The following is a 13,810-nucleotide window of genomic DNA, read 5'->3' as shown; positions in this document are numbered from 1 at the left end:
GTTTAAACTGATATTTAAGATTAAAAAAAAAATCATTAAAATATCTAAACATTTTTAAATAAAGATTACAATTTACATTTAATCTCAAAACGGCAGTGTTAAAGTTTGTTTTCTTAAATTGCAATTTTAAAATCTTACTTTAAGCATAAACTGAGCTGATTTTGTAGAGAAAATGAATAAATAAACAATAAAAATAGATGAATAAATACGTGTTAATTCCTGTGAGGTATATCGATTCACGTAAGAACGTTTAGATATTTTTACTGTAAAACAAGTCGTGAATCACGCAGAGTCCGTAACATCTTTAACTTCAAATGTTTTCTTGTTGGATTATTTCATTACTTTCCTGTTGTTGTTGTTAAGGTTAACCTACATTGTAAAAAAAACTGTTACTGTTACGCAAAAAAAATTCAAAAATACAATTTCATTGTAAAACTGAAAATACCTGTTAATGGTAAGTTCCTGTAAAATTTACAGGGAAATACTGTAAACTGATATTCCCAGAATTCCCTTTGATTCATCATGTGACTTTCTCATTCTCATTCAGTTTACTTTACTAGGGTGGCGTATTAACATTTATGAAATGACGGTATTTAACTGAAAACGTAATGGCTTAAACCCTAAAACGCTGTTACGGTATTTTTTACAGTTTACCGTTTTTTTACCCGTAAATTTTACCGAATGTTATTTACAGCGTATATTCTACCCTAAAGTACAGAAAAACATGTTGTTGGGTGACGTCACAAATGAAGAAAAATATAAGCAAATGATTGGCTGCTTTTGTGTTAAATAATTTAGTTTCTGATGAACGTACAGTGGTAAAGAGGCTTTATGCAAATGAGGATTATTCCTCAGACACAGACGGATGAAGGCATGACGGGCAAACATGCGGAGGATAACAGTGAGTAAATCTTCATTTCCATGTGCGTCACAGTCATGTCATTGCATTTGTTTCTGTCACTACGAGAGGATCTGGCTGTGCAGAGATAACAGACAACAACCTGCTAAAACCAACACTGACTTACAGCAGTTTCTAACATCTGTCTCTTCATTGCTGTCGTTGTCTGGTGACCTCTGAACCAGGACCAGCGCGCCTTCTCGCTTCAACAAAATAAGTCGCTATTTAATATCTACGCTGTCTGCCGTTTGTAAAATATAATTATAATTTATAATAACTAAATATGTTCCCTATGTCAGTATAGTTGAACTTAGGCAGAACTTTGATATATTGGAAACTTTATTTTTGGCCACATCTTTCAATTTAATTTGATTTCCTAAAATATCTAAAACACACACAAACGTATGGATTTATTTATTCATAAAAGCAAAAATTGCCATTATACCTAGCTGAAATTTGCTTAAACATGGTGTCAGAGCAACAGAAATTCTACTGAAACGCGGCCTTGAGGACGCATGTGCATGATTCATTAATATGAGGCAGACAGTTTATTTAACTTTAGTCACGGTGTTTGTCTTGAAAGGCTGTCTGTTCACTCTTATCTGTGCGGGGTGAGAGTACAAAGCCCCGTTTAAATCTGCCCGTAAACGTGTAGTCGCTTTGAATGCACTGTCTCAGCGCTCCATCTCAGCGGCGGCTGCGAAGAGGATTCTCCACAGCGCTCAGACATGAAGTTACTGGCCGTTTGTATCTTTGGGATTTTTGCGTGCTTTTCCCCCGTGTCCTCCGGTGACATTTCCACCTCAGCAGACGTGGCAAAGACAACCGATGCCGTGAGGACGCGGGACCGGAACGAAATGTTCCGGGTCAGAAAGGCGCCTCGGTTCATGATGGAGCTGTACGATGCGGTTGCTCTGAAAAACACCAGAGTGCTGGAGGGAAATATCGTAAGAAGCTTTGAAGGTGTGTAAACCGAAAAAGGCGAGACGTTCGAGTGGACGTTCAGATGTAACGCAGAGGCGTTTGTTTTCTGATAGGACGGTCCAGCGGCGCGTATCGCTTCTTCGATCTGACGTCTTTCAGAGCGGACGAGCGCGTCCTCAGAGCGGAATTCCGATGGCTTCGTCGTCAACCGCCTTTTATGGGACGCCATCGTTTTCACAAAGTAAGTTGAGAATTCAAAAAAGTCCACTTAAGTCAAGTAAGTGTGCTGCTGATTGTAAAGTGACTTCAAAGACAACACACCGCAGGCGAAAGGATAAGAAAGAATAAATCAAGGTGAAAAATAAGCCATATTTGCATGATATATGTGTGTGTGCATGCTGTATGTTAATTATGTATATTTCAGAAAAGTATGTTAAATATGTCATATAATTTATAGATATGTTACACAATATTGTATGCTTTCCAGTGCAAGTTAGATGAATAGAATTAGACATGTAAGTGCATACATAAATATATACTGTACGCGTTTTTATTTATGCACATAATAAATATACATAGAACATATTATGCAAGTAAAACACTTTTATTTTGTACGTGATTTCCAATTCGATTGACTGCATTAAAGGAGTAGTTAATAATGTAATAATAAAAAACATTTCAAGAATTTTCTCCATACAATGGATTTCAGTGGTGAGTTTGAACAAAATAAATGCAGGTTTGGTTTTTTTTTTTAATCAAATTGTTAATATTTTTGCAGATAGATACCTAAAATAAAGTTCACTTAATATTTAGAACTCTGTAAACACAATAAGGAATATAATTGTGAATTTGCATGTAAAAATGCAATTAATATTACAACATTCGCTGTTTTAGGTTGACCTGTACGAAGCGCTGGACAGCAGACCTAAACCTTGGCGAGGAAACTTGATAAGCTCGAGGTTATTACCCGTCTACGCCAAAGGATGGGAGGTCTTCAACGTCACACAAACGGTACATAAATATCACCGAGTAGAAGAAAATAATGTGCAATCCCTTTGCTTGTCTGAATAACCTCTAAATGACTGACAGGTGTCCAGATGGATTCTTAACAGCGGTACAAATAGCGGTATCCTGGTGGTGACTGTTTTACCTTCAGGTAACTGGTTTGAGTCCAGCGTTCAGATGAAGGAGCAGTCAGATGAAGCAAATGCATATTTGGTTATATATTCAGATGATGGACGAAAGCACTACCAACAGCCACCTTTCTACACAGGTAATTAAAACGTACTGAAATTCTCCAGGCACGAGTGTTTTCTAGACTGTGCACGCTTTTAGCCCTGCAGGCTTTCAGAAAATAAACTTTTTTTTTTTTTTTTTTTTTTTAATGGACATACATGCATCACGGGTAAGGTCTGTCATTTATTTTTGAAAGTTTATTTAAAAAGCCACATGCATTTGAAGTGTTACTTTACAAATGCATTTCCATTACATGTTAAATAACATTCAAGATGTGTTGAAATGCAATATTTCATATATCAAGACTGAAAGATTGGGTGTAAAATGCGTAAAATAATACATAAAAGCATTTTACTAAGCCTGGTACATAAAAAAAGGTTTCCAGGTCATTTACAGCGTGACCGTATGTATCAAAAAAAGTGTTGAAAACTATTAAAATGAAATAAAAAATGTAAAAAATACAAATAAAGTCATAAAACTACCAACAATTCAAATGATGCAGTATAATGCATTATTACTGTAATGCATGCTGTACATAGTTTCTGAAATATATTACTTTTAAACACAAAAATTTGTTTCTGTGAACTGTAGGGATTTTCCATAGACTTTTATAACTTTTATACTGACTAAACAATATTTCTATGCCCTATGCCCCTTACAGAAAACATGTTTGCATTGTTACACTTTCATATTTTACTATTTTAATTTAATTTTATTTCATTTTCCAATCCTGACGACCACATGCCAGTCTCCACAATGACAAAAATGTCTTACTCTCCTTATGTGTACATTTGATCCTTTCAAACATGTACACACACACACACACACACACACACAATTAGTTAACACAGATGTCAAGCTATTGCTGTTGATTATCATGGCAACCGCTTGTGTCTTGACTTGAACACACTACTTGTGTATGAAAGGTTCATGGGAGGCAGGACGGCAGAAAAATCACAAGAACTGGTATAAAATGTCATACTAATATTATCCCTCGTATCCAGTAATATAACAAACCAATAAAGTTGCTTAATTGTTATATGCCAGTTTGACGTACACAAAACAAACTATTCCAAGTAAAAAAACTCTTTCACCTTTCTCGTTTAGGACATTTCTCCGAGCAGTTAAATGATTTAGTTTTTATTTTGTTCACACACACACACTTGTGTTTTTTGTGAATTGTGGGGACTCCCCACAGGTGTAATGGTTCCTATACTGTACAGACTGTATGTGTTATTGTCCTACACCAACCTCAACCTACCCCTTACAGGAAACTACTGACATTTTTTAGATTTTCCATAAAATGATTTTTAAGCGTTTTGAAAACTGGAGACATGAGGTAATACCTGTGTCATACCCATGTCATTATACAAATTTGTGTCCTGAACTGTCATGAAAATGTATTAAAAATTAGTTTTGATGCCATTGTTAACTGTCTTTTAGGACAAAATATCACCAAATCCCTTAATCTCCTGGAGCCTATAACAAGTTTAGTGAAGTCGACAGTGCGCAGCCGCAGGAGTGTGAGTGCATTAACCTCTACCTGCCAGAGAACGAACCTCTACGTGGACTTCACTAAAATCGGCTGGTCAGGGTGGATAATATCTCCAAGAGGTTATAACGCGTACAGCTGCACAGGCTCCTGTCCGTTTCCGCTGGGCGAAGGTCTGCGGGCCACGAATCACGCTACTGTGAGATCCATCATGAACGCACTGAAACTATCACAGGAAGCGGGGAGACCCTGCTGCGTTCCAGACGCCCTTCACCCCATCAGTCTCCTGTACTTCGACGACGAGGAAAATGTTGTTCTGAAACAGTACGATGACATGGTTGCTGGCAGTTGTGGCTGCCATTAAAACGTCCATTCATCTGTTGATGTCTCACGTCACTTAGATGCCCTCTTAAAAGTAAAGGTGCTTCGTGACAGTTTTTGTCTAAATGGCTCCACTTGGTTTCACTTTCTGTTTCACAAAAGCTTCTTTGTGGCAAAAGAAGGTCCTTTAGATTATAAAAAGGTATAAAGAGATCACAACCTTGCAAGCACCTTTTATTTTTATGAGTGTGGCATTAACATTAGTTGATATTTGTGTGGGTATTTGTATGTCAAAACCAAATTAAAGATGTTTCGTGCAAAAATATGATAATATCTTTACTTTGAGTGAAAGATGTGTTTTGAGGCTTGGAAATTTCAGAATGAAGCAAAGTTCAGCTACCACAAATCTACAAAACATTACTTTTTAATTATTTATTTAATAATGCCAATTTGCCAATTTAACATTTTATGTAGTATCCTTCAAAAGATGTTCACATCGTAAATCAATCACATCCCATGCCTTTAGCTTCTGAAGTTACTACATAAACCACATAAACATTATCCATAAATGTGTCTGGTTGTTTCAGCAAGTCATAAGACACTTGCAGAACTTCTATTCACCGCTAGGTGGAGGCAGATTGGCATTGAAATGGCTAAGCAGGATGTAATCTGGTGCATTTTGCTGACAAGCATGGCAAAAGCTTGCTGAAATCACCAAAGTAGCCTATTATGGTAAAACCACGAGCAAAAGTGAGGAAAAACAGACTTTTCCAGGTCCTCCTGGTTTTGCTTGAGGAATGACAAGATGTTCAGGAGATACTTGTGAACATAACTTTTACAGTTCTTCTCATTTGCTAAAACACAATTTCTGAAACCTTGCTCCATTTTCTGAAGTCAAACACAAAAATCTCATCTTCAAGCACTAGTTGCAAAACCTCTGACTCTTCTGGCAAAATGAAGCTATTGCCTCAAAACAGTTTTACCTGTGTTCAAAATCAAGCACTGCTCTCAAATCATAAACAAAGCGATATAAACAATACACGAAAAATAGAAAACACATAGTTGAGAGCAACATTTTTAATCTCAAACAAATTTTATATATTCCCGTCATTGTCTTTTGATGAAAAAAAAACATGTTCTATCATAGTAGCTCAAATTTGAGCGGTTCAATCCATTACATGCAGAACGTGTTTAGAGTTTTACTGAAAAGTTCAAGTGAGATCTGCAAATTGTGTTTTACCGTGCAAAATGGTTTAAGGTTTTGACAACAAACTGCTCAACTGAGAACTTTGTTCAGGTTTTAGTGTTTTAGCAATTCGGAAAAACTGTAACAGGTTGGCGGCATACAGATAATCTCTTTCTAAATCTGTCTGAATAATCTGTAGTGAGGACCACACTCTGTTTGTTTTGGTGACTACAAGTCACAAAGTCTAGCTTGTCCAAGATTGCTTCTTCTTCTGAGATAATGTACTGCGAAAATCAAAATGAAATAACTGAACAGTTTGATGATGCTTTTATTGGAATGGTTTTTTTTTGAAGTCACAATCCATATACTAATATACTAATTCATTCCAAAATGCACCCAGAATGCAATCAGCATTTGTCCAGATTAAGCATATAAAACACCTGTGTTGATCTCTTTGTTTTTACAATGCTTTTCTGCTGTGAAAAATACTGCAGACTAAATAAATTCAAAACTCAAATACAAGATGTATCAAAATAATCTCCTTCTGATATTTATGAAAGCAAAACTACTTTCAATTCAAATCTGTTACAGATAGACAAGTGCTTTTAATGGTAAGAGAACTAGGCCTTACTTTAATAAGAATTAAACATTTACAATCCACGTTTTGTGCACTATAAAAAAAAAGAGCAGCATACATACTAGTTTCGAAACACTTGGCACACCAGACTGAAAACAAATAACAGGAATCCCTGATTTCAGTCACATTCATACTCTGGACAAATTCAGTTTGGATGTTTTCATCTCACACTATCAATTTCCTCTTCAGGTGTATGTTCTTGTGATATATACACAGGCTCGGAGTAAGGATTTACCTCTTCATTATGCGTTTTATAAAAGGTCTCCTGCATCTGTTTCCTGCTAAATTCAAAGTCTTCCAGGTCTTCAGGAGGAATCATGGATCCTCCACTCCTGACAACAGATTTCTGTGAAGGTAGGGATACTGGAACAAAGCCATGATACAACATAAGTGGAGGTGCGTTCATCACCTCCAATGGTGGAGCCTCAGGAGATTGCACTGGAAGTTGCACGTAACTTTTTGTTTCCGGGTCGAAGAAAGTTTTTGTTTTGACTTGCACAGGCATATCCACCAGAAAGTATTCTCCAGAGTCAGGGTCCTGTAAAAGCTTCCTCTGTGTTATCGGGAAGGACTGCGTTACAAGATTAGTGGCAGGTGCATAGGTATGTTCAATGCTGTTTTGGCGCAAAGGTAATCCTTTTCGAGCAGCGTATTGTGATCCTTCTGTTGAATGAACTTCAACACTCGTTTTCCCTATGCTGCTCGGTACGTTTTCATGCTTATCCCTTAAAAATCTATCCAGACTTTGAGTCCTACGTTCGAGTTTCTTGGGCAAGTATTTCTCATTGCTTCGACCCAGTCTGTCACTGTCATTACTCATTTGGCCATTCTCCAAAAGCTCCCCACGGTTTGATGTGCCTTCAATTTGTTTCTTGCGATTGGTCTTAGAGTCACCAGTATCTTTGGTTGCATGTGGCACTTTTTTAATAGGATCATTCTCTTCTACGTTTTGGCTCTTGTGACCACTATGCCGTCTAGCATGCTTCTCGCTTTTTTGAGATTTGTGCTCAAGTGTTTCATCGAGATGTTGGCTTTGCTTATCGCTAATTCTGTCACTGCTAAGCGACCTGTGTTCTGATCTCTCGTGCACTTTGTCAGTGCTGTGGTGTCTCCTCTCAGCCTTGTGAGTGACGCTTTTGTCACCGCTCCTGCCTTTCCGCTCAGATTTCCCTTTAGCTTCAGCTTTTTGTATCCTCCGTGTCGTGAGCCTCATGGCCCGGCGTAGGGCCTTTTCGGTTTTTGGAGGTACAACTGGCGGCTTGTTTTGACCCTGACCGTCGTTTCCACTGCAGGCTGAAGCAGATCTCTCACTCGGTTCCTTGGATCCCTCCGCATCCTCTGTTGGGACATTGTAAACAATGTTCTCCTCCATCGTATCGCCTCCGCTTGTTTCATAGCCATCAATTCCCTCCGATAAAGTGCTCACAGCAGAGCGTCGCTCCTCTTCCTCAGACAGAGACGCACTTCCGGCTGACAACTTTCCGTCCTTGACTGTGACCGGGTGAGTTGTCGGAAGGGGCAAGAACTGCATTGCTGGTTGGTTTGGCTTGACTGATCCAGCAGACATCTCAGCTTGAGAATCATCTTTGAAGAGGTCTAGATCTCCCTCATCTTTCTCAGATCTATTCAAGCAGTTGTCCTGTTGATCCTTGGAGGAAGAATGACTATGTGGTATTTGTGTTAAGCTTCTAGCTGACTCAATCAAGCTGTGTACCCATCCCCGTTTGTCAACATCACTTGGTGGAGAAACTACCCTGTCAGAGACATCTGACTCACTTTCATGGTTGCTTAAAGAGCAAGAATCTATTGAGGGCTTTTGGAAATTCACATTTTCATCTACTTTTTCTTTCATGTTGCAGACTTCTGCTTTCCTGGTCAACTCTTCTGCTTGCAATAGAGAGAGTTCACTTGAATTTGAAGAGCGACTGCTGTGATGTGTTTGTTTACCATTTAACAAGGATAAAGAATGAGACTGTCCAAGAATATCATAAACTGCGATACTGTCCTCTCTGACTTTATCAGGTTTGAAAGACTCTGAGGACAGTGTTTCGGAGAGTTCCTCCTCAAGTTCATCTACTGTTTTGACTCTTTCTGGGCTTGAAAGTCCAAGAAGGCCACTTAAGAAGTCTTTCACATAGACTTTTGGACTTTTGGATTTGTTCTGCTTTTCAGCACATTCTTCCTTCTCATTCTTTTTTACCTTTCCTTCATTTATGTTGCTTGTGAGGTCAACTACAACCTTTTGGATGTCTTGGGTAGTACTGTGTTTCCTAGGATGTTCTTTGCCTCTTTTCGATTCTTTTGCAGAGCTGTTAGACATTCTTTCACTCTCTAAATCCACCTCGTTGTAGATAATGGAACAACTGCCACTTTCAGCATCACTGACTGTGAGTTTCGGTGGAACAAATTGGTGATACATGTTGTCTTTTGTAGCCTTTTCATTAGGTTTCTCTTTCATGGACTTTTCAGAACATGTATCTTCAACAGTCAGGCCTTTCTGAGCATCCTTGCGATTTACCTTAATATCTTTGTCATACTTCTCTTTCAGAGCTGATACATTTCCTCGCACTGGGCCTCGATTCTTTGTTTGACTTGACTGAATTTTGCTTATTTCTATACTTTCCATATTCTCAGTTTTTCCTGTAGTGTCACATTCTCTTGTTAAGTCCAAATTACCTTCTGTCTTTTCACTTGCTCTGTCATTACTCTGCGAATTACTTCTCCCTCTTCTTGGGGGTATCTCAGGTTTATTGGAACTACCCCTTTTGTCAACACCCAACTCTTCCTCACACTGTCCCACAGTACAAATATCTCTACTTTCCATTTTCATTGCATGACTTAAGTGTTTATTCATTAACTCTTTCTTTTGGCGTATTTTATCACCCTTGCTGATTTTACTTGTGTTGCTATCGTTATGGTCTAGGTACAGTCTGTCTCTCTCATTATATTTTATAGTTTCCACAATCTGGCACTGCCCATTAGATACTTCCTGCTTACAGGGCCTGGCTAATTTTACCTCAGGCACATGACTTTCACCATGTTTGGCCATGTCTTCTGACTTTGTTTGCACAGTCTGCCAATTAGCTTTAAAAGCAGATACAGTATTCTGACCTGTGCCATCTTTTTTAATTGTCCCCCTTTCATTCTGGTTGAACATGGGTAGTTCGTCCTCTCCACTGGTGGATAACTCAAGATCACCTTGAGGTTTTTCACAACCATGTGCATTATTTTTCAACTTTCTTTGCTCTCGATCAGCAATTACCTCCTCTAAAGCCATTTTGGCCAAGTCGTACTTGTCTATAACAACATTATCTCTCTTTAAGTGTGCACTTGTCTTATTTTGCACTGGCTCCATTGATGCAAACAGTGCTCTCTTTGCAGAAGTGTTTCCTTTCACTGAAAAAGTTCCTTCTTTTACCTTTTGCTCTCTTTGAGTTTCCAAACCATTCTTTGATGTAATACTGCTCTGTTCTTTAGCTTTGATAACCTCTCCACTTACACGAACACTTTCTTTCAATAGTACTCCATCCGCTGTTGTCTGAACTAGCCCTTTCTTTTGACATATTCCTTCATTATGCTCCTCATGTCTTATCTCTTTTGATTTTGCATTTTTGGAATGCCTGGACCACTCATCATCAGCATGTTTATCTTTTATATCCATCAGCTGTTTTTCTGCATTAGAACTATCATCATGATCTTTATCATGATCTGTACTGACAAATCTCTGACTTTTAATGTAGTTGTTTTGTCGTGCAGAAAATGCATGCTTTGTTCCTGCCTCCTTCAAGTTGGGTTCTTTTTCTTTAACAGGGCTTTTCTGTGTATTGACTGTTTCTCTAGTTTTCAACCTGTCCTTAGTTTGATCTGTACCATCACTAATAGCTTCTTCTTCCTGTTTTGTTAAACTTACCCTTTGGACTTTCCCAGATTTGTTTTCAATAGTCCTTTCACTATTTAAACCTTGGTTGGGCTTTTTGGAATCTAGCGTTGACTCTAAAGTATCATTTTTGTTTTGCAACTCCACACCTTTCAACAATTTGCTTGGATAATTATGCTTTGCATCATGATCTTTGCTGGCTTTTTCTGAGAAAACCTGAGAGCTGGTGTCAACCACAGCTTGAGCATTTGTTCTGATCTCCTCAGGACTCGTTTTTCGGTATAGTTGTAGTGATGGGTATTTTGCCTTGTTCGTCGCTGGACTCCTGTTTGATTTTAATTTTCCAGATTGAAGCAGACTCAGTGCCAAATAGTCGTCCGGCATTCTACCATTCGCAGGAGAGCTGGTTTGAGCATCTCCAGTTTCCAACAAGGGACTAGTTGGAGATGTAATAGGTTTGAGATGAGCAGGTGAAATTGTTTTAGCGTCTGAATTCTCTGTTATGTCAAGCACATCTTTTGATGATTCATGCTGGGGAGACTCTTTGCTTTGACTTGTCCCATCCAAACCTTTAAACTTAGGCGGACTGTACATGGCTTTAACCCGTTTTCTATTGTCCTTGAGATTGAACAACAAGCTTGATGCTATGGATTTGTATCCCTCTCTCTTAATCTCAGGCGATGGATGTAGCTCTCTCTCAGGGAGCGCTAGAATCTCCAGGGCAGCAGGAGAGAGCACAGGTTGCAGTATCTCTGAAGTCCCTGTCCCATGTCTGGAGTGTATCACTGGTGTCAACAGCTGTGAAATACTGAAAGGAGTTGAACTAGCGGAGGTCTGGTCCTCTATTGTTTTGACATCTTTTTTAAATGCCTGTCCGCTCCCTTCTCCAGCGTTTGTCCTTTCGCAGGCCGGTGAGTTGATGGCGTGCCCCACAGGAGCAGCACTTTTTGCTCTACTTCGGCTTTTACGCCAGGGAACACAAGCTTCCACTTTTTCTGAGTTACATCTTTGTTCAGCAACAAGTGGAGGAGCTTTTGTAGGAATATTATGCTGGATGTGCCCGGAATCTTTCTCTGGTTTTGGGGGTACCTTAGGGGCTGCCTGTTGTACAGAAGCAAGTTGTGGTTTAAGTGGATGAGTCTCGCTTTGTTTTGGACACTTTTCAACTTCTGATGGGGGAACACTTAATTTATAGTGTCCGTGTGCTGCAGTTAATTCTTTGTAAAGAGGCGAGTCATACCATTCCGGTTGCCTGTCGCTCAACATGATCTCCGAAATGTGCTCCTGCCCGATGGAGAATTGATTAAAATCCCTCCATGACAAAAACGGGCTGAATTCGCTGTGGAGGAAAAAGTTTATGCAATTCAGTTTTCTCAGTTTGCTTTGTTTACTTTTAGAAGATTTTCCTGGAGGACTCGAAGCAACCTTGCTTGATTTCTTGGCAAGCTCTTTTTCATCTGATTTGAGGTGATTTTTGGCTTGGGAAAGATGTTCCGCTGTTAAACTGTGATAATCTGAAGAAAACTCTGAGAGCTCCCTTTGGATACTGAGTAGAGCAGATTTGTCCCATGAATCACCGTTCGTCATCTTGTTGATCTCACCGTTCTTTTTGGCTACAAACGCTGAAAAAAGTGATGAGTCTTTGGATGACTTATTCAGCCTACTCAATGGATCATTAGCTCCATTGAGAGGGTGAGAATTAAGTTTTTTGACAGCAGAAAAAGAGCTCTTTTTTGAGACGTCCTCCACCATTGGCTTGTGGCAGCTTACGAGAGAAGGGGAAAACTCTGAGTCATTGTAGATTGCTTCATCTCCAATGCACAGACTCTTGAAAGCTCGATCCGTCAGGCTCATGACCTCACGGTCTATTTCATCCATGAAGCTATCAAGATAGCGGAGGTGCTGCATGCTTGTCCTGTGGCGCTTCTCTTGGTTGCTCATGATGAATGTCTATTCCTGATTCCTTCAGTCTGACACAGAATTGACCTGGCTTGACGCTGTCAACATCTCATATTGGAGATTACATTGTGATTTCCCTGCAAAAAAGGAAGAAATGACAGAATGATCAGTTTTGGACTGTCAAAAATCATATTGTAAAACTACTATCTTTTATATTTAAGATGACACAGTTTATTGTTTTGACCTCAGGGGTGGTTTGTAATCCTGCCTGTGACTAGTACAGTAAAGAAAGATACGCCATGCCAAACACCAACTATTTTTAGAAGAAGGCAGATGTCTCTCTGCCCTTTCACATACACAGGCCACCTGCATAACCCTTGGAAGCCATTTGATAAAACAAATAGATCCTCTGATCGTTTCAGTGTGTCCTGTTCGACAGATCTGCTTTTTAAAACTAAACACTTCTAAGGCTATCCAACATTTTTTCCAGCATTATTACACAGAGAACACAAATTAGTCATCATTCAGTTGTTGCACTGCAGCTGCTGCACTGTGTGGTCGATCTGGGGATAACTCATTAACCCATATTTATCCTCTGACCTAAATCTGTTAACCAGTATTCATCACTGCTTCTGCCTGTCGTGGAATAGGAATGTGCCTTAAAAGTATTTCATTATTGGACAATTTTGCGTAACTCTGAGAGCTCAAATGCTGACCCAGGACAAATCTTGAGATATATTTGAGAGCATTTAAAGGCATGCACTAAGTGGCCAAGACGATTTGGACAGCGCCACATTTTTCCACCACCCATAATTCCGTATCAACTTGCAGTCGGGGTAATTTCCCCACATCTGTTATTTTATTTATGTGAAATGAAGATCTACAGTACAGCGATAAAGCCCTCAAGGAAAGTTCTTCAAAATAACAGGCTGTTCATCATAAAATTATGAAAATGTCAAAGAGCAGCTGCTCTCAATGTGTTTAGTTTTTTATTATTAAAGGAAAATACTGTTCACGATGCCACAGAAGAACCTTTTTGCCTAAATTGTTCCTTTAACATCTGAAGAACCTTTCTGTTTCACAAAATGTTTTAAAAAGAGATGGTTCGCTATCTTAAAAGCTTTGAATGTTTCTTTGAAGCCTCTTTAATTTTAAGAGTGCAAGCATGTGTTGATCCACATCAATGTAATATTTGACAGTTAGTCAATATTAGTCAGTTATTTCCTTACCTTTTTTTGAAGTTCTCCTGAAGAACTCTTGGACAAATCCATTCAATAAAATAAAGACACAAACGAGTCCTTAGAGGTAAAATTCACTAAGCCACTAAGTGAAGTCAGACT

The 13,810-nt window shown here is 38.9% G+C and overlaps 2 protein-coding genes across 2 annotated transcripts in view; one reads left to right on the top strand and one right to left on the bottom strand.

The window, feature by feature from the left end:
• The first annotated feature begins 1,565 nt into the window (after window positions 1–1,565).
• LOC122333398 (bone morphogenetic protein 2-A-like) lies at window positions 1,566–5,276 on the top strand. The gene is made up of 5 exons (XM_043230980.1): window positions 1,566–1,861; window positions 1,936–2,063; window positions 2,717–2,833; window positions 2,912–3,095; window positions 4,502–5,276. The coding sequence occupies exons 1-5, from the start codon at window positions 1,627–1,629 to the stop codon at window positions 4,912–4,914; spliced, it is 1,077 nt and encodes a 358-aa protein (XP_043086915.1). The 5' UTR covers window positions 1,566–1,626; the 3' UTR covers window positions 4,915–5,276.
• A 1,093-nt stretch (window positions 5,277–6,369) lies between these two features.
• LOC122333397 overlaps window positions 6,370–13,810 on the bottom strand; it is a 7,813-nt gene continuing 372 nt past the window's right edge. The window contains exons 1-2 of the mRNA XM_043230979.1: window positions 13,700–13,810; window positions 6,370–12,607 (exon numbers count right to left, since the gene is read on the bottom strand). The exon at window positions 13,700–13,810 is cut by the window's right edge and continues 372 nt beyond it. Coding sequence (XP_043086914.1) covers window positions 6,855–12,512 — 5,658 coding nt within the window. The 5' untranslated portion in view covers window positions 12,513–12,607; window positions 13,700–13,810 and the 3' untranslated portion in view covers window positions 6,370–6,854. The remainder of the gene's footprint in view (window positions 12,608–13,699) is intronic.

Source organism: Puntigrus tetrazona, unplaced genomic scaffold, assembly GCF_018831695.1.
Source record: "Puntigrus tetrazona isolate hp1 unplaced genomic scaffold, ASM1883169v1 S000000270, whole genome shotgun sequence".
Lineage (NCBI taxonomy): Eukaryota > Metazoa > Chordata > Actinopteri > Cypriniformes > Cyprinidae > Puntigrus > Puntigrus tetrazona.
The sequence above is the reverse complement of the archived record's forward strand: the minus strand, read 5'-3'. Positions and strand labels throughout refer to the sequence as shown.